Source organism: Rhinopithecus roxellana, chromosome 4 (genome assembly GCF_007565055.1).
Source record: "Rhinopithecus roxellana isolate Shanxi Qingling chromosome 4, ASM756505v1, whole genome shotgun sequence".
Classification (NCBI taxonomy): Eukaryota; Metazoa; Chordata; class Mammalia; order Primates; family Cercopithecidae; genus Rhinopithecus; species Rhinopithecus roxellana.
In genome coordinates, this window is record NC_044552.1 from 23,246,327 (window position 1) to 23,269,726 (window position 23,400).

General features: G+C 39.9%; 2 protein-coding genes across 4 annotated transcripts in view; one reads left to right on the forward strand and one right to left on the reverse strand.

The window, feature by feature from the left end:
• Positions 1–23,400, forward strand: part of LOC104668434 (HLA class I histocompatibility antigen, A-30 alpha chain) — a 329,434-nt gene that overhangs the window by 63,721 nt on the left and 242,313 nt on the right. The window lies entirely within an intron of this gene.
• Positions 10,878–12,293, reverse strand: LOC104666176 (profilin-2-like). 2 transcript variants are annotated; one of them, XM_030928112.1, is made up of 2 exons: positions 11,872–12,293; positions 10,878–11,034 (listed from the first exon to the last, which is right to left on the reverse strand). In XM_030928112.1, the coding sequence occupies exons 1-2, from the start codon at positions 12,291–12,293 to the stop codon at positions 10,878–10,880; spliced, it is 579 nt and encodes a 192-aa protein (XP_030783972.1). The 2 variants fall into 2 exon arrangements, with proteins under 2 accessions (XP_030783972.1, XP_030783973.1); XM_030928113.1 differs by lacking the exon at positions 10,878–11,034 and having other exon boundaries at positions 11,771–12,293.

Below are 23,400 nucleotides of genomic sequence, written 5' to 3' on the forward strand. Positions count from 1 at the left end.
TTTCTAATGTATTGTTGAATTTGTTTTGCTAGAATTTTGTTGAAGATGTTTGCATCAATATTTATCAGAGATACTGGCCTGCAGTTTTTGTTGTTGGTTTTCTTTTTCTTTTCCTTTTTTTTTTTTTTTTTTTTTGTATATTTTGCTGGCTTTGGTATCTGGATAACATGGGCCTCATAGAATGAGTTTGGAAGTATTCTCCCCTCCTCTATCTTTTGGAATAGTTTGAGTAGAAATGATATTAGATGATATTAGTTCTTTAAATGTATGGAAAAATTCAGCAGTGAAGCCATTCGGTCCCAGGCTTTTCTTTACTGGGACACTTTTTATTACAATTTCAATTTTGTTACTTGCTATTAGTCTATTCAGGTTTGGGATTTCTTCCTGTTTCAATCTTGATAAGTTTTATATGTCTAGGAATTTGTCTATTTCTTCTAGATTTTCTAATTTATTGGCAAACAGTTGCTCATAGTATCCTCTAATGATTCTTTGAATTTCTGCAGTATGAATTGTAATGTCTCCTTTTTCATTTCTAGTTTTATTTTTTGGGGTCTTCTCTCTCTTTTTTCTTAGTCTAGCTACCAGCCTGGGCAACATAGCAAGACTTCATCTCTCCAAAGATACAAAAAGTAGCTGGGTATGATGGCATGCATCTGTAGTCCCAGCTACTTTGGAGACTGAGATGGGAGGATCACCTGATCTTGGGGAAGTTGAGGCTGCAGTGAGTCATGATCATACCACTGCAACCTAGCCTGCGCAACAGAGTAAGATCCTGTTTCAAAGAAAAAAATATTTAACTTGGATCAAAGACCTAAATTTAAGTGCAAAACTACAAATCTCATAGAAGAAAATGTATGCAAAATAATTATAATATAATATAATATATGGCCACTCATCTCACTTTGAGACAGTGTTTGTACAATGTGAGCATTATCGAGGGTAATCATAGCCTTGTGGGTTGGATTATAATGGCCATGAGAGAAGCTTGGCCAAATGAAGGAGACTTCCTTGGACACAGCCCACCATGGCAGTCTTTAGAAGAAGCACAGACACATCTAAGGGAGCTGGACATGTGCCAGGCTATTTATGCCCAACAATTCGAAGGGCCAGAGAAGGCTGTGTTTATTGCAGGCATGAAAAGTTGTCACAAGAATGCTCCCAGGTTGACATGGCCTCATGTCCCTTTCAAACCTCCTTGGGGGACAAGATGTATATAATTTGAGAGAAACTACAGCTAATCTCGAAGGGATAGAAAAAGGAAGAGATGAGGTCTGCTGGATCACTAAAGGGGGAAAAGTGAGAAACAAAGTCTGCTGGATCAAAATAGGGAGGCCAAAAAGGCCCAGTTAGGATCACCAGGAAACAAATGTGGTATGATCTGATCTCAGCTGGGGCAGAGAGAAAATATAGATTGACAACCAAATGCAGTATTCGTGGGCCTCTGGAAAGACCTGGCTCCCTTCCTAGTCCCCTGCCAGAAGAGGGAAAAGGAGAAGAAACCCTAGGTAAAAGAACTCCAGTCTCTGTGTTCCAGGGGTGAACTCCTCTCTGGCCTACAGACTGGGGGTGGTCCCAAGGTTGCCTTCATGTACCAGCAATAGGGGGTGACCCAGAGACCCCACATGGAGCTTATAATCTGTGCAAGTCCCTGCCCCTCACCCAACAAACAAAACACAAGCAGAGAACCTTAGCTTTAGTGGCCAGAGGTGCAGAATGCACCTTAATTCATGGGAACCCAGAGAGATACCCTGGTAATTGGGCAGCTATAGATGGTTATTGTAGAGATGAACAATCCTCCTTGGTATTGGATGGAGTCTCCCCTGCTTACTACACTGTCTTTATCTCACCTATCTTAGAAAACATCTCAGTTATGGACATCTTTTGGGATGCACTTTACAAATGTCTGTGGTGAATTATGCCTATGAGTTTGAGCAGTAAAAGCTATTATAAGAGCAGAGGGAAAATGGCAACCTGGCACCTCCCTCCGCCACAGTGAATTATTCATGTGAAACAATATCATCTTCCTGTTGAGAGAGAAAAATAATACAAAATGTAGGCATTTATCATGCTGTGTCAGATTTGGCTAATGCCTTCCTTAGCATCACTGTATACCCTGACTCACAGGCTAATATTATATTGATATTATGCTAATTTATGGAGACTTGTTATTGCTATATAGCAACATCTCTATGCATTGTGCATCCTACTCCAATCCAGGGGATGGGCCATCAATTTGCAAAAGATACAAGGCCCAGAATCAGCTGTAAAGTTGCTAGGGGTCACTTAGTTGGGTAAGACACCCAGGCACACTCATTGACAAAATACAATTTTCTACTCCTAAAACAGTTAAATAGTTATGTTTTCTAGGTCTTTTGCGAAATTGGTGGTTTTTCATCCCACATTTATACTGACTAGAAAGAAAGAGATTTAACTGGTGTTGGGATAAAGAACAAGAGGAAGTATTTGAGAAGAATAAAATACTAGGCTTAGACACAAGGCTTAGGGTCCCTGCTTCCTGGAATATCAGTGTCTTTGGATATAACCATTGGACCCTCTGGCAAGTCCAGCATAGGGAAGCAGTTCCTTTAGGATTTTAGTCACAATTATGAAAGGGTACTGAAACCTGCCATTTCCCAATTGAACAACAGGTCCTGGGGATATAGAAGGTCTTGCCACCAGTTGAATCCTCAACTGCTGCTTTCCTGGTACCAGGGAGAACAGGTCTATCAAGGACTGGGTAGAAGGAATGTTTGTCAGGCCTGTATCAGCTATTGCCCAAGTCTCCACTTTACAAAAGTGCCATGCATACGTGCAACAACATAGTGTCTTTTCCATGCATCCCTTAAGAGATGAACTGCATGCTATCTTAGGGCCAGTGCATTATGAGTCCAGTGCTGCCCCTATTGTGGAGCCCCCACAGGAGATGTCTCCAATGGTACATGAAGGCCTGGCCCTCATTCCTGACAATGCTTGGTACTTAGATGGACAGTAGTAGCTGCACAACCACAGATAGATAGTATCTGGTTTGAGATGGGAATGCAGCAGAGCAGTCAATGGGCAGAACTCCGAGCTGCATGGTTGGTTTGTACCCGTGAGCCACTGCCTATAGTTCTCTGTACAGACAGTCTGGCAGTACTTAAAGGTCTTACAATTTGGCTTGCCCAAAGGGCCCGAGATAATTGGTGTATAATTTTAAAATCCTTATAGGCAGGTGGTATGTGGAAAGACATTTGGAAAAGTCTACAGGAACCCACTGTGGACATAATTGCTTCAGCACACTGGTCAGATTCACCTCCCAGAAACATGAAGGCAGACATCCTAGCAAAAGTTAGAATACTGAGCTAGTTGATTAGGTACATATCACAGTGGGGATTTCAGTGCATGAATAGGCTGCCAAATAGCAAAGGGAGCAGGATTGTCTCTCTGCTATGGAGATTTAGTGGTGGCGGTAGCAAACTGCTTAATTTGTTCCTTTTACAAAGGAACAAATGTGTACTTAACAAATGTGGTACTTCTACCACATCCCACATACACCTGGACATATACATAAGACAGCTGCCCCTGTGACAGACTGTAGATAGATTATATCAGACCCCTGCCAGTAATCTTCAGACAAAAGTATGCACTAACATGTGTATGCACTGCCATGGGACTGTTACAAGCTTTCCCTTGTAAGAGCAAACGAAGCAGCCACCGTCAGGGGCTTGGAGCAACTCCATGTCACGTATGGATACCCTCCACACTTTGATAGCAACCAAGGCATGCATTTCACCAGACCTGGTGTCCAAGACTGGATGCATGAAAAGGACACAGATTGGATATTTCACTTACTGTATACCACCCACCACGCAACAGGGTTGATTGAAAGGAAAAATGGTATTTTGAAGGCACAGTTTTGAGCACTCTCAAAATCCAATATCTTGCATAGTTAGACAAAGGTTTTGCCTCAAGCCATTAGAAACTTTAATTTGGTTGAGACAGATGATATGGTTCTGGCACCACACCAATGACTCAGGACTACCATAGAGGAGGGTCCATTAACCATAGTAGTAAAGAAAGTCCAACCAGATGCGTCTCTACCTGAGCAGATAAAAGGCCAATGGCAAAGATTATTTAGGACTCCCCAAGATCTTGAGCCAGGGGAGGAGACACCTGAATGGAGGTTGGACTAGCAACTTCCCCTATGTTGGACAGAGCATTTCTTTCCAGACAGCAAGGAATTCCCTACCACCTAAAGTGGTCTCCATCGATCCTGTTAAAGTCTGGGCCAAAACACTCCACATACAAATAAACTGGAACACAGCCCCTGGCTGGCCATTTGACATGGTCCTTTGCTGCCCCTGTAACCCTACAGACAATACCAGCATTTTTGCCCCTCAGGCAACATGTTTGTTATACACTCCCAGCCCATAATCCTATGTCCTAACCAACAGAGATGGAGCTACCAGTCATTCTGTTTAATAGGGAAAAACTGCCTCACCTAGTACCTGCTAAACATTTTTAATTCCACCCATAGTCTTCTGTTCCTATTGCTGTTTTGCTCTACACCTCTTGGTTTGGTTCCTGAATAAACGTGGCAAAGGGCATTTTTAATTCTGTGTCTTACACTTGGCATACACATCATCGCCTGTTGTTTGTGTTGCCGCTGTGGCCCCTGCTTAACAAGTAGAAAACAAATTGATAAAATGTGTCACTGACACCATCAAAATGTCACCCACAGCCTCCTCCGAAGGATCAGGGACCAGGGGGGAAATGTGAGTCCATGAAATTGTAAGAGCTGGTTAGACGGGTGGGATGTGGAGAGAAAAGTGACTCCCTCTTGGATGCTAATTCTCCATGCTGACTTCTGATTAGCCCCAGTCCCAGGACTGACTCCTGATTCCTACTTTATTTACCGTCCCTATTGTAAGAACATTTCAACCTTGATGTTATCACACAAATTCTAGGCTATTACACATTAGCATTCTTGCCTGTTCTGGACAGTAGCCTTGTCTTGCACAGAGCATTTATACTCTTTCTATGTGGTATATAAGCCCTGAGTGTGGGGGTAATAAGTGCAGAACCCTGCCTGTCTTGCTGCCATCCAAGATCATGCTTCTGTCTGTAAGTTCCCCAATAGAACACCCTTTACCGACAAACTAGATTTGTCTGTCTTGTTCCTTGATTTACTGGCTCCTTTGGCATTTGGGGGGCACTTTGCATAGATGGCCCTTTCATGGAACAGAGGGTCTGTGTGGGGCTGGGAGCCCAAGTCAGCTCTTGTGGTCAGAGCCTAGAACATCTGCTGAGGAGACAGAGCTAGAGCTAGACCTGTTAGCAGAGACAGACCTGTTAGCAGAGACAGACCTGTTAGCGGAGTGGATAGCTGGGCCAGCAGGTCTGAAGTGACGCCATGGAAGAGCAGGCCAGTAACAGCTGAAGAGCTTCAGAAACTCCCACTTCTAACAAGGTCACTTCCTCTAAGAGGGACTAGTGTCATATCGTAGTACACAGTTTTCTCTGCCTGGCTAATATGCAGCATTTCGGGGCATCCACACTACTGGAAGAGTAGCCACAGTAAGAGTCCACTGTGCCAGCTTAATTGCACCCAACTGTACAATGAGAACATGGGGATCAGTGTGTTCTGCTACTTCTCTGCTTAGCATGCCTGATACACCTGCTTTACATAGGCACCGTGTGGCACTGTGGTGTGTGCCTGTGCTGCTTTGAATCACATTTGGATATCTATTAGAAGGCTTCTTCAGTACTGTTGTGACACCAACTACACTATGGACTGATCCTTGTCAGAAGGTAACAAAGGGGCAAGGGACAGCATTTCCAGCCTAAGCCCTGGAATGTGTGCGGCATCAAACTGTTTTGCATTTGTGAGCAGGAACACAAATGCTGAACAACAGATATTCCATCAGCAAACAGAAATTGTGACTGGCTTTAAAGAAAATGGGCTTCCCTTGGTCTTGGGAACACAAGACTCAGCAGTATAGAAACAGAAATGGTTGTAGGCGGAGGAAGCACTTTTACCAGAGTCAGGAAAGCATGAATAACACAACATCTTCAGCTTTTCCTCCCTTCTCTCTCCTGAGCTCTCTGCACCTCTGCTCTAGCAGTGATGGCAGCAGTGTGGAGAACACAGCCTCAGGGAACAACCAAGGTCCGGGATCCCTAGCAAAGGTTATGAGAAACTATGACTTCCTTTAGAAAAAAAGGGGGGGAAATGAGAGTGCCCAAGATCTTAGGAAAGGGCTGGTGCAGGCCTGGGGTGTAGTAAGTTCTGTAGCTTGTCTAGATTCACCATGCCAAGTGGGGAGGTTTCTTGGGTCAGAATATATTAAAGGACAGCATCTCCACCCTCCCCTAGAGGTCTCAGAATGTCCACTGACTGTGGCTTCAGTGGTCCTTGAACAGAAATTTGGTAACATGAAGAGTAGCAGATGCTGGCATGGTAAGATTACAAATGTGTATCAGAAGAATTATTTCGTGGGTAACCGAAAATATAACATATAAAGGAATGAGTTAATACCATGAGAATGCCATTAGCCAAATTCAGGATGTGGATCATTCTACAGGACAAGTAACCTGGCTTTTTTGGGGAAACAGAAGCATAGGAGAGCCAGGGTGACACCATTTTAAAGTCAACTCCATTTTTCAACTATCAAGGCATATTCCTTGCCAGTCACAACCCACGGTTCTAAAAGGTTTACAGCCGAAAAAATAACTTAATAATGCCTGCAAGAACAAACACCTATGACAGACAACAGAATGTCCACATGTCCTGACATCACATTATAATATATGCTTTTAAGATTATTATAGTCATGCTTTGATATACTAACTAAAATGCCAAAGATAATTTTCTTTAAATCAACAAAGTACTAAATTTTGTCATGCTGTCAGAGCACCCACACATAGACATTTAACTTAGCTTTTATATAGATTAAACCCCTATATTAGAAGAGCTTACAACAGAGATGGTGCATTCCTCCTTTTGCTTTCTGAGGACACCTACTCTGTATCTGAAAGATACTCTGTATCTTTCAATAAACTATGTCCTTCTCACCATACTCTGTGACTCACCTTTAACTCCTTCCTGTGCAAGATCCAAGAATACTCTTTTGGGGTCGGGATCGGGACCCGTTTTTTTGGTAACAGTTTCTCCAACAAATCAAAGGCTTGAGAAAAAAAAAAAAAACATAGGTAGGGTGGGTGGTATGTTATAGAAGAACAGAGAATAAAGAGACATAAGAAGCAATTGCAATGTGTGGACCTTCTCTAGATTCTGTTTCAGACAGACCAATTGAAAAAGACAAAAGAGAGATTTGAATATGCACTGAGTATTTAGCAAAATTAGAGAACTGTTGTTAATTTTGTTAGTGTGAGAATAGCATGGCTTTATGCTTTTAAAAAACCCTATTCTGTGAAAGAATGCATGCTGAACTATTTAACTGTGAGATGAGTTTATAATGATATAAATGATGTGAAAGAATGCATGCTGAACTATTTAACTGTGAGATGAGTTTATAATGATATAAATGATGTGAAAGAATGCATGCTGAACTATTTAACTGTGAGATGAGTTTATAATGATATAAATGATGTGATAAATAAATCAATGGAGGAGAGGAGGCAAAATCTCCCCTGCAGAAGAACTCCAAATAAGGGAGGTAGATACTTTGCCTTAAAGGGAGAGCATTAACTCCCTCTTCTGGAAGTGTGAATTCTTGATATGATGTAATGAAAATGGTACTTCACTTGTGGCTTTCCTCCCCCAAATCCATAACCCCTACTTATTATGAAAACAAAACAAAACAAAACACCGAATTCTAACAGAGGAACATTCTATAAAATACCTAACTAGCATTCCTCAATAACATCTAGGTCTTCAAAAACAAGGAAAAATCTGAGGAATTGTCACAGCCAAGAGGAGCCTAAGGAGGCATGACAACTCCATGTAATAGGGTATCTTGAATGGGACCTTGGAGGAGAAAAATATTATTCGGTAAAACCCAAGGACACCTGAGTAATGTATGGTTTTTGGTTAAAAATAATGCATCAATATTGGTTCAATAATTGTAAGAAATGAACCATACTAATGCTAGATGTTAATAAGAGGAGAAACAACTTCTCAATTTTCCCGTAGTTAAAACTCTTCTGGAACTGAAGTCTATTTTTTAAAATTCTCCTGGAAAAAAGTGGAAACATATGAAACATGATGGACAAATGTTAATAATTATTTAATGTGATGATGGATAACGAGAAGTCATTATGTAATTCTGTTTTTGTGTATTTGAAGTTTTCTAAAATGGAAAGTTTGAGGCTGGGCACAGTGGCTCAAACCTATAATCCCAGCACTTTGGGAGGCCAAGAGTTCAAGACCAGCCTGGGCAAAGTAGCGAGACCTTGTGTCTACTAAAAACAGAAAAATTAGCCAGGTGTAGCGAGCTTGCACCTGTAGTCCTAGCTACTCAGAAGACTGAGGTGAGAGGATCACTTGAGCCCAGGAGGCCAAGGCTGCAGCGAGCCATGATCATGTCATTGTACTCCAGTCTAGGTGACAGAGTGAAACCTTGTCTCCAAAAAAAAGAAAAGTTTGAACAAGAAATAAAGACATATGGAGTTAAGGATAAGAAGAAGCTATTTAAAGTATTAGAGTAGCTGCTTCTTTTTAAAATTATGGTTAAAAAATATATAATAAAATTTACCATTTTGCCATTTTTAAGTGTACAGTTCTGTGACATTAAGTATATTCATGCTGTGTAACCATCACCACCCTCCATCTCCAGAACTTTTTCATCTTCCCAAACTAAATGCTATGTCTATTAAGCAACAACTCCTCATTCTCTCCTCCTCCCAGCCCCTGGTAACCTCCATTCTACATTCTGTCTATGAATCTTACTAAACTAGTTGAATCATATCAGTGGATTCACATAATATTTTTCCTTTTCGGTCTGATTTATTTAATCTAGCTTCATGTCTTCAAGGTTCATACATATTATAGGAAAATAATTTCCTTCCTTCTTCTGAAAAATATTCCATTGTATGGATCTACCACATTTTGTTCATCCCTTGATGCATATATACTCTGTTGCTTCTACCTTTTGGCAGTTGTGAATAATGTTGTTATAAACACGATGTACAAATATCTGCTTGGTCTCTGCTTTAACTTCTTTTGGGTATGTACACAGAAGAGGAACTGCTGGATCATATGTCAATTCTATGTTTAATTTTTTGAAGACTAAAAAGTGGCCGCTTCTACAAAACAGAAATTTTCAGATTAGGAGATGTGGGACAGGGAAAAATTCCTGTCTCTGAAAACTTAGAGAAAACATAGAGTTTTCACTATAAGCTTTGTAGAACCATTTTTAAACAAAAATGAAGTATGCAATAACACTCATTTTGTGCTAGGTACTGGAGATACATGGAGGGAGCCCTCAGTCCTCTGGGGGAAGAAGCTGGTTATAGAACAGTGTGATTATAGGTGCAACACAGAGAAGACTCCAGGGGCAAGCACAGAAAATAGCCATTGAGGGAGATGCTTTGCACGTGATGCAGAAGTGCCCTACAGGAGGTGACGTGGGAGTGAAGGAGGAAAAGATGACATTCTAAGTTGGAGAACTGGAAGATTAAACTTGGAATGATGTCAGCACTGAGATTCTGGGATCCTATTGTACAACTGGCCCCATCTCAGCACTAACACTGTGAAATCTTACCTTTCTTGTGTCTTCAAATGGTGGCCCTATATTTAGCTTCTATATCTTTCTTTGACTGAATCTCAATACTAAAATTGGTTCTGATTCCAGGGGAGGTGTTTCTCTGAGTCCTCTCTTTTGAATCTCATAGCCTAACATTTTCTCTTCATCTTGAAGACCACATTCAGGAGGGATCCTAGGAACCCCGTATCTCAGCATGTGAGGCTTCAGGCCAAGGGGAGCTAATATGATTCTGAAAGATCTTATCTGCCTCCAGTGCTGTAAGGTCCTGATGAAATATCCAGCACCCTTGTGGAAATTCAAGTGTCTCCATACAGGATTATACGTCTTGGAGATTATGTGTAAGAAAAGCTTTAGAGATAGGTATGTCTCAGTGATGCTGTGCAGAGTAACCTGTGCCCAAAGTCAATTCAGAAAATGCTTTTGACTCTATATTTCTCAAAAATATAAGTCTTAAAATTTGAATATTGATGGGAAAATATTACATAATTGAAGGGATAAATATAAGTATGCCAATCAGCCAAAAACACTGCATATGTGTGATGCAGATCCAAGTTTTCCCTCAAAAACTGTTAATAAACTAACAGTGCAATTTACAAATGACGAAAACAGCTGGGATGTTTTAAAAAACTTTCCAAGTGTCAGGTCCTGGTACATTTATTCTACCTCCTAATCCTTATAATAGGTCAAAGCTCAAGGGTTCAGATGTAACACTAGGAATTAGAAAGGTTAATACAAGTGACATGTTCAAGACTACGCTTCTAGTACTTATAGTTCATTGATGGAGAGAACATTAAAATCTGCTGGGCCTTCACTTAAAAACAAATAATATTTGTGTTATAGAAGCAAGAGCTTTTTAGTCACAAGTTAATAGTTTTTTTTTTCTTTGGTTGGAATAAATTTATTTCATCTGTCGGTAAACAAAGTGTTTAATAGTTATGGCATTTTTTAAAATGCATATTAAATCAGATAAGTTATGACTGTATCCCAGATGTAACAAAGTTCAGGGAAAGAAATGGACAAATCAGCAACAAGATTTGTTTTTAAATCTGTACATCATCCACAAGGCCCAAACAATAGAAGCAAATACTAGAATGTCCCTAAAGCAGTGCCATTCGAAAGAAACCCTTAATAGGTCAGTTAAAATCCATCTCACAATAGCAACAGTTCATTTTAACAATTGTATGGCACAGAATACATATGAAAAAAATTCATCACAAGACAGCCAAGTCCACAGTAATGCAACCTCATATAAAAAGTCAAGCTGCAAATAAAAATTGGTCCTATGAAGAACAAACTGGAGACACTCCAGATGGTTATGTTGGGATACCTAATGTTCATAATGGCAACCTTTTACAATTTTACTAAAGAGTAGAGCTGATGTGCCAAGAAAAAGACAGGAACAAAAATCTGAGCTATTGCAATGATGGAATGTCCCCGGGGATTCAATCAGTATGGTTACTGTAAGGTCACGGGAGGAAGTGCTTTTTGCTCTTGTTTTGCCATTGCACTCTTCATATGTCCTGTAGACACTATGAATAAAGGTTTGTCTCTACTCACGTGCAACAACAATACTAAAAGCAAACTACTGCAGCTCTCAATAGCTCATCAACAAAAGGGATATTAACTAGTTAAAAAAAAACAGGCACTGCATAAAAAAAGATGGAAGCAAACTAAATGCCTATGTGCGAAGGGAGAGGGGGGCGGGAAAAAGAGAAGAGAGAAGGAAAGATGCATGCACTTTTTCCTCCCAACCATGCGCTACAAAAGGAAGACTGAATGAGCCAAGTAAATGCTCAAAGTGCTGAAAAGACATTAATCAGAGATTGCACAACCGGCACCTTGCTTAATATTAACATATTTTAGTAATCAATATTCCATTAATTGCTAAGACAAAGTGATGCCCAAGTTGGCATGCTCCCTCCCCCCAGTTTCAAGGTATCACGCAAATCATTATTGTGCTGCAATTAGGTTGCCAGATAAGGGTTGGTTACATACAGTGGTTAACATACAAATAATCCATTGGGCAAACAGGAATCATGACATTAGAAAATAGGTAAAGAAAAATTAGCTACCATCTATAGTTTGGTAGCATTGTGACCACAATTAGGGTTGTTGATGAAGACAGTTGCTAGGTAGATGGGGAGAGGCTGCTTACACATCAGACCTCCTCAGGTATAAAGCAAATTCATATGCTTTCCTGTTAAGTGTGCCTCCGTGGACACCTTCCTTTCCCATGACTATAACCAGTGCTCTACCAGCTCTGCTGACAGCAACATTGTATGTTGGCTCCCCACCTTGACTCTTTGTCTGGATGTCCATTGTGCAGTCACCATAGACGTAGAGACTATCTCTGATCACTGAGCATTTCTTCACGCCAAGAGTCAAACCGTTGGTAAAGAAACCTTCCCAGTCTTTTCCTACAATCATATCTATTTCTATTGAAATATGAAATAGATGATGCCCCTGAAAGATGCCCCTGGCCATGGCTGCCCGGACGTATTTGGCATCGCAGTAGCCGACAATGGCGGCCTCCTGACAGCAGCCATCGCACATCAGATTATCCACGTAGCTCTGCCAACGGGCCATCTTCAAGCCCTTCGCACTGCAGCACAGACCGCCACAAGTTAACAGTTTTAAAGAAAAGATTCAACATGTAAATTTATCTGGAAAGGCCAGGGGAGGGGTGAAGTTGGCTAGAGACATGATTAATTCAGAGACTCAAATTTGTCATCAGAGCTCTCTGTATTTCTAAAGAAGATAGTCAATATCAGCTTATCAGCTCCAACTTCTCTATTATCCTACCTTAACAGCTTCAGCAGAAAAATAGATATCTTTCTCACAATGTTCATAAATAAAGAACCAGAGAAGATGACCTTTGGACTAATACCTGTTGTGAGGGAGATATGGTAGAGTGTGGGAAACTCTGATTGGTCAGGGCTGGGTCATGTTATTTCCTCATCCCCTGGTCCATCATATTATTTCTTAGGTTATTTAAAGTCATGGCTATTATTTTTATTTATTTTAGTTGACATAATTGTACACATTAATATAGTACAGTGTGATATTTTGATACATGAATACAATGTGTAATAAGCAAATCAGGGCATTTAGCACACTCATCACATCAAACGTTTACCATTTCTTTATGATGGAAACATTCAAAATCAAATCAAAAAGATAATCCACCACAATCAAATGGGTTTCATACCAGGGAAGCAGGGATGGTTGAACACACACAAGTGAATAAATGTGACACACCACATAAACATAATTGAAAACAAAAATCACATGATCATCTCAATAGATGCAAAACAAAAAGCATTCAACAAAATCTGGCATCCCTTTATGATTAAAGCTCTCAGCAAAATCGGCATACAAGGAACATACCTCAATGTGATAAAAGCTATTTATGACAAAGCCACAGCCAACACAATACTGAATGAGGAAAAGTTGAAAGCATTCCCTCTGAGAACTGGAAAAAGACAAGGATGCCCACTCTCACCACTTCTCTTCAACAGTCCTGGAAGTCCTCGCCAGAGCGATCAGACAAGAGAAAGAAATAAAGGGCGTCCAAATATGTAAAGAAGAAGCCAAACTGTCACTGTTTGCTGATATGATTGTATACCTAGAAAACTCTAAGGACTCCTCCAAAAAGCTCCTAAAACTGATACAAGAAATCGGCAACATTTCCAGATACAAAATTAACGTACACAAATCAGTAGCTCTCCTATACTCCAACAGCAACCAGGCTGAGAATCAAATCGAGAACTCAATCCCTTTTTCAATAGCTGCAAACAAAACAAAACAAAACAAAACAAAACCACTTAGAAATATACTTAACCTAAGGACGTGAAAGACCTCTACAAGGAAAACTACAAAACACTGCTGAAACAGGCCGGGTGTGGTGGCTCATGCCTGTAATCCCAGCACTTTAGGAGACCGACGTGGGCGGATCACGAGGTCAGGAGATCGAGACTATCCTGGCTAACATGGTGAAACCCCGTCTCTACTAAAAATACAAAAATTATCCAGACGTGGTGGCAGGTGCCTGTGGTCCCAGCTACTTGGAAGGCTGAGGCAGGAGAATGGCATGAACCTGGGAGGTGGAGCTTGCAGTGAGCCGAGATGGCGCCACTGCACTCCAGCCCGGGTGACAGAGCGAGACCCCGTCTCAAAAAAAAAAAAAAAAAAAAAAAAAAAAATACTGCTGAAACAAATCACAGATGACACAAGCAAATGGAAACACATCCCAGGCTCACGGATGGGTAGAATCAATATTGTGAGAATGACCATACTACCAAAAGAAATCTATAAATTCAGTGCAATTCCCATCAAAATACCACCAACATTTTTCACAGAACTAGAAAAAACAATCCTAAAATTCATATAAAACCCAAAAACAGCCTGCATAGCCAAAGCAAGACTAAGCAAAAAGAACAAATCTGGAGGCATCACATTACCTGATTTCAAACTATTCTATAAGGCCATAGTCACCAAAACAGCATGGTACTGGTATGAAAATGGGCCCATAGACCAATGGAACAGAATAGAGAACCCAGAAATAAATCCAAATACTTACAGCCAACTGATCTTCAACAACACAAACAAAAACATAAAGTAGGGAAAGGACACCTTATTCAACAAATGGTGCTGGGATAATTGGCTAGTCACATGTAGGACAATGAAACTGAATCCTCATCTCCCACCTTATACAAAAATCAACCAAGATGGATCAAGGACTTAAATCTAAGACCTGAAACTATAAAAATTCTAGAAGATGACATCAAAAAAAACCTCCTAGACATTGGCTTAGGCAAGGATTTCATGACCAAGAACCCAAAAGCAAAATGCAATAAAAACAAAGATAAATAGCTGGGACCCAATGAAACTAAAGAGCTTTTGCATGGCAAAAGAACAGTCAGCTGGTCGGGCATGGTGGCTCAAGTCTGTAATCCCAGCACTTTGGGAGGCCAAGGCAGGAGGATCACAAGGTCAGAAGATCGAGACCATCCTGGCTAACATGGTGAAACCCTGTCTCTACTAAAAATACAAAAAATTAGCCAGGAGTGGTGGCGGGCACCTGTAGTCCCAGCTACTCGGGAGGCTGAGGCAGGAGAATGGTGTGAACCTGCGAGGTGGAGCGTGCAGTGAGCCAAGATCATGCCACTGCACTCCAGCCTGGGCAACAGAGCAAGACTCCGTCTCAAAAAAAAAAAGAAAAGAAAAGAAAACAGTCAACAGAGTAAACAGACAACCCACAGAGTGGGAAAAAATCTTCACAATCTATGCATCTGACAAAGGACTAATATTCAGAATCTATAACAAACTCAAATTAGCAAAAAAAAAAAAAAATCTCATCAAAAAGTGGGCTAAGGACATGAATAGACAATTCTCAAAAGAAGATACACAGCTGGCCAAGAAACATAAGAAAAAATGCTCAACATCACTAATGATCAGGGAAATGCAAATCAAAACTACAATGTGATACAACCTTACATCTGCAAGAATAGCCATAATCAAAAAATCAAAAAATAATAAATGTTGGCATGGATGCGGTGAACAGGGAACACTTTTACACTGCTGATGGGAATGTAAACTAGTACAACCACTATGGAAAACAAGGTGGAGTTTTTTTTAAAGAACTAAAAGTTGAACTACCATTTGATCCAGCAATTCCACAATCCCATAATGGGTATCTGCCCAGAGGAAAAGAAGTTATTATACGAAAAAGATACTTGCACACACATTTATAGCAGCACAATTCACAATTGCAAAAATGTGGAACCAACCCAAATGCCCATAAATCAACGAGCAGATAAACTGTCATATATATATATATATATATATATATACACACACACACACACACAAACACACACAGACACACACATATATATGCATACATATATATATATATATATATGAGATGGAATACTACTCAGTCATAAAAAGGAATGAATTAATGGCATTCATAGCAACCTGGATGAGATTAAAGATTATCATTCCAAGTGAAGTAACTCAGGAATGGAAAACCAAACATCATATGTTCTCACTCATAAGTGGGAGCAAAACTATGAGGATACAAAGGCATAAGAATGACATAATGGACTCCGGGGACTCGGGGAAAGGGAGGGAAGAAGGTTAGGCACAAAGAACTACAAATTGGTCTCAGTGTACACTGCTTGGGTGATGGGTACACATTTGCTCTTTTTAAAATCATACTACTATTTTGCTGTTGTTTGAGTTTCTTGTAAATTCTAGCTATTAATCCCTTATCAGATGAATACTTTGCAAATACTTTCATTCTCTAAGTTGCTGTTTTATCTCTGTTGATTGTTTTCATTCCTGTACAGAAAATTTTTAGTTTGATGTAGTCCCATTCATATATTTTTGCTTCTTTTGCCTGTGCTTTCAAGGTCTTAATCATAAAATCTTTGCTGCATCCAACACCCTAAAGTGTTTTCTATATGTTTTCTTCCAGTAGTTTCATAGTTTTGGGTCTTGCATTTAAGTCCTTAATTCATTTTCAGTTGATTTTTGTAAATGGTGAGAGATAGCGGTCTACTTTCATACTTCCTAATATGGATATCCAGTTTCCCCAGCATCATTTATTGAAGACACCGTCCTTTTCCCAGTACATGTTCTTGGTGATTTGATTGAAAATAAATTGAGTGGCTGGGCGCGCTGGCTCACACCTGTAATCCCAGCATTTTGGGAGGCTGAGGCAGGTGGATCACGAGGTCAGGAGTTTGAGACCAGCCTGACCAACATGGTAAAACTTGTCTCTACTAAAAATACAAAAATTAGCCAGGCGTGGTGGCACACAACTGTCATCCCAGCTACTCAGGAGGCTGAGGCAGGAGAATCGCTTGCACCCAGTAGGTGGAGGTTGCAGTGAGCCGAGATCGTGCCACTGAGCTCCAGCCTGGGTGACAGAGCGAGACTCCATCTCCAAAAAAAAAGAAAAAAAAGAAAAAAAAGAAGAATTGACTGTAAATACATGGATTTATTTCTGGGTTCTCTATTCTGTCCCATTAGTTTACGTGTCCGTTTTTATGCCAATACCTTGCTTGCCATTTTTTTACTATAGCTGTATATTTTGAAGTCAGGTACTTCCAGCTTTGTTATTTTCACCCAAGATTGTTTTGGGTATTCAGGGTCTTTTGTGGTTCCATACAAATTTTAAGATTTCTTTTTCTATTTCTAGAAAGAATGGCATTGGTATTTTGATAGGGATTGCATTGAATCTGTAGACTGGTTTGGATAGTATGGTCACTTTAACAACATTAATTCTCCCAATCCATGATAATGGAATATCTTTCAATTTTTTGTGTTCTTTTCAATTTGTTTTCTTAGTATTTTATAGTTTTCATTACATACTTGGTTAAATTTATTCCTATGCTTTTTTATAGTTACTGTGAAGAGATTTCTTTCTTGATTTTTCAACATTTTCAGTTTGCCTATATGACCTTTATTGTGTTTAGGTACAATCCATCTATACCTAATTGGTTGGGAGTTTTTATCATGAAGTGATATTGAATTTTATCAAATGCTTTTTCTGCATCTATAGAGATGATAATATTATTCTTGCCTTTCATTCCACTAATATGCTCTATCATGTTTATGGAGTCGTATGGAAATTCTACAGTTTTTGTATGTTGACTTTATATTCTGTAAATTTACTAAATTTGCTTATCAGTTCTGAGAGTTTTTTGATGGAGTCTTTAGGTTTGTGTATAAATAAGATTATGTCATCTGCAAACAGCGGCAAATTGACTTCCTCTTTTCCAATTTGGATGCCTTTTATTTCCTCCTTTTGCCTAATTGCTCTGGGTCGGACTTCCAGTACTATGTGTTTTTGTTATTGTTGTAATTTTTTAAAAATTTTCTATCCATTTCCATAGGAATCAGTCTAGTACTATGTTAAATTTGGTAAAAGCAGGCATTCTTATCTTGTTCCAAATCTTAGAAGGAAATCTTTCTACTTTTTTTCCATTATGTATGTTGTCAACTATCGAATTGTCATATGCAGCCTTTATTGAATTTAGGTAACTTTCATCTATACCTAGCCAGTTGAGAGTTTTTATCATGAAATGATGTTGAATTTTATCAAGTGCTTTTTCTGCATCTAGAGATGATCATTTTTTGTCCTTCATTCTGTTGATATGATCTATCGTTTATTGATTTGCAGATATGTAACCATTCTTGCATCCCCGGAACAAATCCCATTTGATCATGGCATATAATCTTTTTGATGTGTTGTGGATTTAGTTTGCTAGTATTTTGTTAACTTTTGCATCTGTGTTTATCAGTGTATAGTTTTTTATTGTTGTATCCTCGCCTGGTTTTGATAACAAGGTAATGCTTGCTTCCTAGAATAAATTTGAAAGAACTCCTTCCCCTTCAGTTTTTTGGAATAGTTTCAGATGAATTGGTGTCAGTCCCTCTTTAAATGTTTGGTAGCATTGAACAATGAAGGCATCCAGTACTGGATTTTTCTTTGTTGGGAGACTTTTTATTACTGATTCAAGCTCATTACTCATTATTGATATGCTCAGGTTTTTAATTTCTTCTTGGTTCAATCTTGGTAGATTTTATGTGTCCAGCTTAAACTTCATTTGCCCTTATAATCTAATGAGACCTATGGGCCACAATTTTGATTTTGGGTAAAGCAGTTTCCATGGCAGTTAGATTGTTTTTAAAAACTTCTTTCATTGCCCCACCTTTTTTGTTGTTGTTGTTTCAAGTGAGTTATGAGTTTCTTTTTAACTGAATTGTATAAGCAAAATATCTCCAAGTAGCCTTGAATTAGTAACAAATCAATCTTTTGTTTACCAGTCTTGTTTGCTTAATTAGCAAATGTGAGCAGGGAAGAATTTTAACTGTTTTTTTTTTTCTTCACTTTTTCCTTTTTTGGCTTTTGCATGGCACAAAAAACAAAATTTTTACGTTGAACAGGGATACCTTATATTATTGCTCTGAGATCAAGATTTTGACCTATTTGGTCTGAGGGCCTAACTTTTATAAACTTTTTTTTTCTTTTATGTTACTAATTTTTCAATTAAGTGTTTCATTATTGTACATAGTTGTTAGGGAAACCTAAATTTATATCTAGGTGGCTGATTACCATTGAGCTATTGTAATCTGTAAAGTCATCATTTCAAAGCCTTTAAGACTGTTTTCTTTCCTTGACTGAAATGCCATAAGCAGTGAGTTTTATCTCAACACCTGTAGAAATGTCAACAGGTTCAAGTGGGCAGAAAAAAAAAAAGAGAGAAAGAGAGAACTTCTACATGTTAACTCTATAATTGCTGGTTTTTAAAAATAATTACCATTTCAGTTCCGAATTTTCCTTCATTTTGCCCATCTACTTATAAATGTGCACAAGAATGGGCCATAATGTATAGCCAGCAGGACTCTTAGAAAACTTGTCATGCCTTAATTGTTAACAACGCCAATCTGTTTATCACTCTTTCAAGAGCAAAGAAAATTACATAAATACCATCAAGGAATGTTAGGAGTTTTGACCCATAATCACTGGAAACTGTAGGAGATAATAAATACTCGTTGTTCTGAGCTACTAAATCTTAGGTAATTTGTTATGCAAAAGTAAATAACTAATATAGCTTCAAAAGAGAGGATGAATTATTGCACTTTAATTTTCTTGTGCTCTAAATTTATTATTATTACTATTATATTGTTATTGAGACAGGGTCTTACTCTGTCACCCAGGCTGGAGTGCAGTGGCATGCTCATGACTCACTGCAGCCTTGACCTCCCAGGCTCCAGTGATCCTCCTACCTCAGCCTATCTAGTACCTGGGCCTACAGGCATGCACCACCATGCCCAGCTAATTTTTCTATTTTTTGTAGAGATGAGGCTTCACCATGTTGCCAAGGCTGATCTTGAACTCCTGGACTCAAGTGATCCACCTACCTCGGCCTCCCAAAGTGCTGGAATTATAGGCATGAGCCACCACACTTGGTCCTGAGTGGCTTTTAATTAGCCATCAGTGTCCATTTTGAATGTTTATTTTTGCTCCTGGAAGATTGTCAGGAATAGGCATGGAAAAGGAGTCAAACAAAAATAAACCAAGATAAGAATGTTCACAAATATTTTCACCAAGGCGTGCAGATTGAACAAAATATTAAACCAGGTGTGTGACGAACAGTGAATTCACCACAAAATAACTTGCCTCACAGACAATATGTAAGTTCTGTAGAAACCAGAGTACTCAATCCAGAAAGGCCCTACTAGAAAAGACCAATAGTCTTTTATCATACAAGAGCTATGTATGGTTCTTTACTAAGGGGACTGTATCCAAACCAGATTCCAAATAATATAAGAGAACCTCTACCAAAGGAGGGAGGCTCAGCCTGAGGGAAGACACCAGGGCAGGAAAGGCCAGCTGTGGAAGCACAGAGCTCAAAGGGCTCGAGTGAGTATGGCACACCAGTTCCAGTGATCACTGATTCCTTCTGATAGAGACCTTTTAAACATTTTATTTTTAGAGATGGGGGTCTACCTACCTTGCCCAGGCTGGCCTCGAACTTCTAGGCTCTGGCAATCCTTCTCCTCAGCCTCTGAGTAACTAGGACTACAGGTGTTCATCACTGCACTAGGTTTTGATAGTGACCTTTTCCAAGTCCTGTTTCTGACACCATATCCATCAACAAAAATAGGAACAGAGAAAGGCTCTCTAAAAGAAAAATATTTATTTGGAAATACAGCATTGCAATTGGAATAAACTATGTGTGTGTCTGGGGAGGTAAAGGAAGACAAAGGTTTTTAAAGGGCTACAATAACCACTAACAAGGTTGACATCAGTCCAAGTTTGGACAGGCAGTTGCTGGGCTGATATCCTTATAGAAGTATTTTTGTGTAAAGCTGTTATTGCCCTTGTGCAAGATTGTGATTTTTGTAGTCTTTTGTGATAGTTTTTGTTATCAGGTATATAAGCATAGGAACACTCTATTCATGGCCTTCCCAGCTCTATTTGTCAAGGTTAAAAAAAATATTAGTGGCTCCATTTTGATTCTGCCAACTTCCACACTAACACAGCAGAATCATACCTCGAACTCTGGATGCAGGCGAGAACAAGCATAGACACAGTTAGCACTGGGATCCCACCTCAGCTTGCTCCTCTCCCAGCCTTCTGCATACACAGGCCCTTCACCCTCACCCAGTCTCTAGGACATTAGGAAAACACAGGCACAAATGGGGAGCAGTTGTGATACACAAACCCAAATCTCCACAATCTCCAGCAGGAAGTCTTTCCTGAAGTCTGCAGCCTCGGTGCTTCCTTCAGTAGAACCCCAAGATGTGCAGACTATGACCCTACAACACTCTTCCTCCCAATAACCACAGGGCTCACTTACCCAACTCCTTTAGGACTTCATTCTCTCAGTTAAGGTTGTTCTCAGGGGATATCTAAAAATTACCCACCAGCTCCTTCATCTCCCTCCACTCCTTATTCTCCCTGTCACCTCAGCACTTGGGAGGTTCTGGCTCCGGAATAGGGGAACCCCTTCATCATTTCCCCGCTGTCATCTTCTCTTTTCCCTGTTTCTTCCATGTGTGTTTCTGAATTATACTATTCCTGTCAGTACATAAAATTGCCTAAAAGTTAAGTATAGCCAAGTTACAGAGCTAACACCTGTGCAATTACCACCCAGGTGAGAAACAGAGACCTCTGTCAGCCCCCTCAAGCTCCTTCGCCTCCCCTCAAACAGAACCCATCCTTCTCACACAGATGTCCTGTCCACTAAGCTGACCCCTCCCCACGCCCTCTCCTATCTGACTCCTTCCCCTCTACTCCATTTGGCCTCTTTGCCCTTCCTGTCCTGATTTCCTTCCTATTTTGTCTTCTCCAGGAGCCTCCCTCATGTTCCTAGGCCAAAGCTCCAGGGTGTCTCCTCCCTTCCCCCATCCTGGGATTGGAGAATTCAGAGTTAATTCCTGAGATAAGGCCATTTCATCCTGCGAGCAGCAGAATCTCATCCAGGACACCACATTACATTTAGTCCCATCATGTCTCTTAAGGCTCCTCTGGCTGTGATGATTTCACAGAGTTTCCTTGTTTCTGATGACCTTGACATTTTTGAGGAGTATTGATCAGGCATATTGTGGAATGTCCTTTGACTTGAATGTGGTTGGGGCTGTGGGTGTTGAGGAGGAACAGTACAGAGATGAAATGCCACTCTCAACACATCAGGGGTACGCGGCACCCACTTGATTTATCACTGATGATGTCAACCTTCATCACCTGCCTAAGGTAGTATTTCCCAGTCCCCTGTCAAATTCCTTTGTTACTTTTTGCCTTTCCATACTGTTGCCTTTCGAAGGAAGTCACTATGTGCAGCCCACAAATAAGGAATGTTCTGCTACAAAGATTTCATGTAGGTTTTCGTGCAAAGTAACTTTTCTAATTTGTTGGTTAAGTACCTAGGAGTATGATCACTGTGTTGTATGGCGATCATGGTGAGTCCATGTTTGGTAAGTCTATGTTTAGCCTTGTAAGAAACCGCCCATATCTTCTAGAGCGGCTGTGCCATTTCCATTCCTGCCAGCAGTGGATGGGAATTCCTGTTGCTCTTCATCCTCATCAGCACTTGGTATTACCAGATTTTTGGGTTTTAGTCATTCTAGTAGGTGTGTAATGGTGTATCATGGTTGTTTTTATTTGCATTTCCCTAATGATAAATGACATTGAGGCTCTCCTTATGTGCTCATTTGCCATCTGTAGATCTTCTTTGGTGAGGTGTCTGTTCAGATATTTGCCCATTCTTAAATTGGATAAATTGTTTTCTTATTGTTCAGTTTTAAGGGTTCTCTCTATATTCTAGATACTGATAAGTCCTTTATCAGTTTTGTGATTTGCAAATACTTTCTCCCAGTCTGTGGCCTTTATTGACATAACAACACACAGTAATGCATAAATACATGGTGTGGGAAAAGAAATGAGAAATTTTTAACTGTGAAGATTTCTGGGTAGATGATCTGAGTGACAAGCAATAGTGGTGGGGGTAGGGGAGCAATGGGAATAACTTATCTTTGCATATTTTATACTATCTTTTGAATTTTCTTGTGTGTGCATTAATAATATTCTCAGCCGAGTGCGGTGGCTCATGCCTGTAATCCCAGCACTTTGGGAGGCTGAGGCAGGCAGATCATGAGGTCAGGAGATCAAAACCATCCTGGCCAACTTGGTGAAACCCGCCTCTGCTAAAAATACAATAATTAGTTGGGCATGGCAGCGTGCACCTGCAGTCCCAGCTACTTGGGAGGCTGAGGCAGGAGAATTTCCTGAACCCAGGAGGCGGAGGCTGCAGTGAGCCAAGATCGCGCCACTGCACTCCAGCCTGGGTGACAGAACGAGACTCTGTCTCAAATAATAATAATAATAATAATAATAATAATAATAATAATATTCTCAAAAATAAATTACATAAAAATTCCTTACACTTGTGAAACCCTTGACAGATTGTGTCCAGATCATGTGTTAAGACTCAGATTCTGATCCCCTATTCTAGGACCAATGGTATTCTAACTGAACTATTTCGCCTTGAAATTTCCATTTCTGGAAAAGGTGGTTAGATGATATGAATGAATCCTCCCACTGAAAAAGCTGAAAGTGCCATTTAAAATGCAAAACTCATTTTCTTAAAGCATCAAAATGCTGAGAAGATGGTAA